The 5,359-nt window shown below is 40.5% G+C and overlaps 1 protein-coding gene across 1 annotated transcript; it reads right to left on the minus strand.

Moving 5' to 3' along the window:
* Positions 1 to 315: 315 nt before the first annotated feature.
* Positions 316 to 4,303, minus strand: LOC131891605 (venom allergen 3-like). Its single transcript, XM_059241224.1, has 6 exons — positions 4,142 to 4,303; positions 3,300 to 3,470; positions 2,332 to 2,457; positions 954 to 1,259; positions 574 to 753; positions 316 to 508 (listed from the first exon to the last, which is right to left on the minus strand). Exons 1-6 carry the CDS (start codon positions 4,292 to 4,294, stop codon positions 383 to 385), a joined length of 1,062 nt encoding a protein of 353 aa, XP_059097207.1. The 5' UTR covers positions 4,295 to 4,303; the 3' UTR covers positions 316 to 382.
* Between the last annotated feature and the right edge of the window lie 1,056 nt (positions 4,304 to 5,359).

Consider the following 5,359-nt stretch of genomic DNA (forward strand, 5'->3'; position numbering starts at 1 on the left):
CAATGTATGCGAGTATTCATTTTCAAACACCTTTTCATTGTTACTAAAGAATGAATCATTCTATCTTCTACTCTAGTAAGTAGGTGGTCCTTGGTTAGATCCAGAACACAAATCAAATTTCACGTAGATTTGTAACAGTCTGAAAACTCTGAGCAGATGACATTAGTAGTGACTAGTAGATCTGGAGAATCCATCTGTAGAACTTGGTGAGCCTGGCCTCACGAACTCGCTTCATTCTTACATCTTGCAGAGAGGATGGGAAACATCGGTTAAGAACTTGAATGGAACCTTTGAACATCAAAAACAAAATCTGCGTGTGGTGCTGCTTTTATTCATTCGCAAATATATTGTATGGGTAGTTATGGGATAAAATATGCATTGATCAGACACAGAGACCATTCTCCACGGTCCCGGAACATCCAGTGCCAACATCGGCCGGAGAAGAGGCAATGTCATAGATGGGAGACCCCAATATATTACCTCCATTACCATAATTGCAAACAAACGCCTAAAAGAAATGTCAAAAAACCGTGGGCAAAGGGCTTTTTTAAAATATTTTAAATGTCTATCAACCTCGGCAAAGAGAGTTGTAGTTGCATTAGTAAAGGGATACTCGTAGATGAGGCGTCCACAACCCACATGGGTGGTTTTAGCCCAAACCACTTGGGTGTAATGACTAATAGGCTTGCCTGGGGCAGCAAAAGATGGACCAGTTGAGAAGGCTGAAACTGCTTTGGGACTCATGTCTTTCACCTGAAATGAAGAACTCAAGCATCAAAAACTAATCAATTGCTGGGTTGCTAAGCATTGAAATGGACGGTGTTCTGGTATTTATGAACTTGATCATGTTATTGGTTCAACCAATTAATTGGTCAATTGTGCAAAGTCCACTGTCAAGATAACCATGATTAAAGGAGGTTTTTGGATTAGTTTGAGATTTAGTACTATATTACCTCATCATACCACGCTTGAATTGAAGCTTCCGGTGATGTCAATGAGGTCACGTTAGAGGACCAAAAAGCAGCATAATTTTGCCCAACGGACGAATATCCATGAACTGCCCTATTCGTGTCATGATAGCCATCACAAGCTTGAGCCCATCTTTGAGCCACTTTGGCCAACTCAGGGTCCCACTTTAACTTGTTCATATTCTTGGCGCAGGGTTGCGGAGCATCAGTGTTGTAAGCCAGGGTTTCATGGCAGTTGGCCACTTTGGCTCGCAACTCGTTGTGCTTGTTGACGATGGAATCAATCTCGGCCTGAAAGGAGATACATAAAATATGCAGCGATCGATATTCATTTCATTGTAAAAGTGAATGCTCTGCGGAACTTATTGTCTAATTTGCCAAGATCCGACAAAGAATAATTTGGCTTTAGCCTGACCTGAATTTGTAATGTTGTTGCATTTGGCTTTTAAAGGGTAAAGACTTTTGAAAGCCCGGCTGTTTCATATATAATCATGAATTGTTTTGGTTCTAAATTTCGTACCACTGGTCCTTCTTATGGCCAATTTGTTTCAATATCAAGGGAAGGCTAATGAGCTCTGTCAATGTCATGGCATGAGCAAAACAGAAACCAATGAGAATTACTTTCAATTTTCTGTACAAAGATGATTTTGAATGCTTTGTACTCTATATATGATCCGTATTAAATAATTTTCAGGCAAAGGTGTAGGTTAGCATTGGGATCAAATAGAGCTTCAAAACCAAGGTTGCCAGACAACTTGGAAAGTGACAGCACCAGCAGATTCCAACGTGATGTAAAAAGCTACCATGGAGTAAAAAGGCAACCAAATGTAAATTGATAGCCCCAGTCGCAACCTCTACTGATTGCTTGTTTGATCCCATATATCTGATCCCATGAGCAGAGGCAAGCTCTGGCAGGTAGGATCTTTTGTTTGTTCTCATGAAAAGGATACTTCAAACTTGTTTTTATGAAGCTAACCTTTCTTTCCTTTGTGGTGCAATGAGGAACAACGCCTTTGTTAGAACAAATTTGAAACGGCAAATCTGCATCACTGGTGCTGGCCATGGACAACGTCAGCACTGGAGAGGAAAACTCAAACGAAGCTAGAACATCTCCTAACAAGGCTTTGTGGAGCCATCCGTTACCTCCTGATCCGATGCATACCCATTGAGAGAGAGCTCAATGAATTCCATCTTCACGTCAAACACTTGATTAGGAGGTACATCTTCTAGTGAGGTATCAGAGAGCTTTCCTCTCCAGTATTGACGCACTCCGTGTGCTGGCACCACATTTTTTTTTATTGGAACGAAGTCTTGCCTTGAAGTCCGTATACCTGTTAACGTTAACGAGCGCAAACTTGCATACCTGTGATGTCAACCCATAACTGCAAACGTCTTGGCAATAGCTTCCAGATCCACATCCATATTTGGCCATGGTGTGGGTACTTCCGAACCTGCATTTGTAATAATCGCTGTCGGCCATGCAGTCATCCTAACGGGACACAGATGGTTATTCCATAGATTAGTTCCCAAAAAAGAGTTGAAATATTTATGAATAAAAAACATTTTGGCGTTACAAAAACGATGGCACTACTAATGTGCAGTCCATTGTTTTTGATTATGAGGCCACCTTTCGGTTCAAATCTTAATCCAATAAGGTATGCTTCAGCTTGTGCCATTCTGAATATACAGGATAAGAGATTACAAATCCAACTCATGATGCTTTTTGAACGTCGTTTAAGGTCACTAGGTTTCACATAAACAAGCCAGCAATTTCGTGTCTAGGGCAAGAAGAGGCTTATGGCTGTTGCTTTATGGTTGAAACGTGTAAAAGGCTAAAAAGGTGTTTGTATCACAAGAAACATGTTTTGCTAATCTGACGCATTTTGCTTGTGTCTTGTCGTTCTTGCCCCAAAACATCCGGAAAACCCTATAGAGTTTGTACCCTAGATTTCCACAGATTTCCACATTTTAGGGCACCTATTGTTTTTCGGAGGAACCTGCATCTTTCAGAGCTTCTTGCTAAAACAAAAGGGAAAGAAGGTGAAATTTTGAAGAGGAGTTGCTATTTAACCAGAACATTACAATTTTACTGTTCATGCCACGTATTGCTTTGTCCCCCAACAACAAAAGCACCTGTTATAAAGTCAAAACGACAATTACAGTTGTCACACAGGAAACAAAAAAGTGGGCGACGAAATAACTGAAGTGCTATTTTGCAAATATAAAACACCTAAAGTATGAGAAAAGCATGAAAAAAGTCGAAGGTAGGGCTGAGAGGCATTCTTTTTTGCCATATTCACTCCTGCAGTGGACCAGCATATACTTACTTACATAGATGGCAATTTTTGAATCGCATTGGTCTGGATTCCCACCATGAAAGCCGAGACCATCCGGGGAGATAAGGGGCGTTCCGCAATCTTCAAGTGTCTTGTTTGTCAACTTGCAGTGAACATCTTCCTTCGAACAATCGAAGATTTTTCTACCCTCTTTTCCAATGCACACCTAAATGAATGAAAGAGATAACAAATGAGAATATTATTCCATTGAAATTCAAAGAATGATAAAGGTAAATGCAATGGCAAGTCCATTTTTACTCTTGCAACGGAGCAAGATGGAGTGTTCCTTTAGCCTTGGTGTTACAAAAAACCAAGTGCCATTTTCTGTTACAAGAACCTGTTTTCAGAGGAATAAACTTCCCTCTCATGCAAGCAAATGAAGCCAAACGCCACGGCTAGAATGAATTCACCTAAACAGAAAAGAGACCCCACTTGAAGTGTAATTTGGCTTCACAATGCCCGGTAAAGTAAAAACGACACTAAAAGAAAAGTTCCAATTGTGCTGAAAACACAGTTTGTTCATTTCTTTTTACGGAGAGGAAACCGGAAAAGGTGGCTTAAATGTGGAAATACTAAACCATAAAGCTAACCAACCATGGCAACCCACGATGGTATGAGTTATGAGGACAGAACACACCTCTAGTGGGTTTTCCTGTCCGCTTAGGTGAATAACTCAGGCAAACCCTTTGCTTGCTCTTCTGTTCAAACTCAAGTTCATAAAATGGCGAGCGCATTCAAAGTGTCGTTACTTCTGTCCGTATCAACTTTCTTCAACCCTCACTTTCGTAAACGTCAGGTAAAGAAAGCTCCCGCTGTTGAATAAATAGCCATTCTTACCGGTCGTTGACCATACGGCGTATTGGAGATGAAACAGGGACCATCATTGATGTTTTGATTACCCCTTTCAATTATACATTCTTCGCAACCGGCGTTGACTTCTTTGAGAGCCAAGATGGGCACCAAGCAAAGGATTGTTGCAATGATCTTCATGTTTTACAAGTGAATAAGTAGAGGTCCCACTCGCTCCTTTTATTAGAGGAGTGAAGATGTCATTTTCGACAATCCTTCAAACAAGAGTAAGGAAAGACGGGAGATAAGATCTTACATAGCGTGCATGCATGATATACTGAGAGCCTTAGCTCCTCCAATATAAAACACGTGTGCATCTCGTTTTGTCTTGGTATCACAACTACAATATACTGAAACTCAGCATCAGAAGTGAGTGAAGCAAATGCCAAATGATTAAGAAGGACGAGTATACAATACTAAGATCATAAAAATCCCATATATATACCTATTTACATTTTCTAGCAACAACAGGGATCCATGTGGAAGAAAATTTCTTCGAATTACGACTTATATATCCTAAAGACATGTTAGTAATAAAGCATCAGTAAGGAATTTCTTTTAACAGGAGAGTAAATGCTTTCTTGAACATTGGACTTTTTGGTGAGTGGGCCAACCAAAGCCAGATGGCAGTTTTTCCATTTTTCCAAACTTCCAAAGTTAGAGAGGTCAACCCAAAAGCGATCGTGTTGTATTTATTTCGTTGTTTCTACGTTGACGTCAAATTGACCAATGTTCCCATTGCAATGATAATCATGAGATGAATGTCATGTCTGTCTAAAACCAGTTCAAGGGCGCGTTTTGAACCCGTCAATTGGCAGAATAAAAAAAACTAATCAGCCTCAACCATGTCGATGGATGATCTTAGAGAAGCCCTAATAGGAATTACCGAAAATGTTCTCTTACCGAGAATGTGCATCCGCTCACCATTTTGATCAGTGTATTTTCAAACCGGTTAACGTCCAAGTCCCTAACTCCGAGGTAAGAGCTTTAAAAAACTGGCCTCAAGGCACTAACTCCGAGGTATCTACTTTAACTTTAAAAATAGGCCTCTTTATCTCCATTATGCATAAGTGGAGAGTTTCGTGGCGTTGGCCCAAAGGTCCTTAAGGTCTCAATCGATTCGTCATTTTTCCTGGTTCGCAGATCAGCCTGGAGGCCGTGGGAGAGGAATTGATTCTTCGTATCATTCGAAATTCGGATAAACAA

Source organism: Tigriopus californicus, chromosome 12 (genome assembly GCF_007210705.1).
Source record: "Tigriopus californicus strain San Diego chromosome 12, Tcal_SD_v2.1, whole genome shotgun sequence".
NCBI lineage: Eukaryota > Metazoa > Arthropoda > Copepoda > Harpacticoida > Harpacticidae > Tigriopus > Tigriopus californicus.

What these genes read in the sequence shown, in the direction of transcription:
- LOC131891605 (XM_059241224.1), bottom strand. Translation starts at nt 4,294, where the DNA reads ATGAAGATCATTGCAACAATCCTTTGCTTGGTGCCCATCTTGGCTCTC. An exon ending in CGCCGTATGGTCAACGACCG is followed by an intron (nt 3,471 to 4,141) that starts GTAAGAATGGCT and finishes TCATTCATTTAG; the next exon opens with GTGTGCATTGGAAAAGAGGG. An exon ending in CTACAACTCTCTTTGCCGAG is followed by an intron (nt 509 to 573) that starts GTTGATAGACAT and finishes CATTTCTTTTAG; the next exon opens with GCGTTTGTTTGCAATTATGG.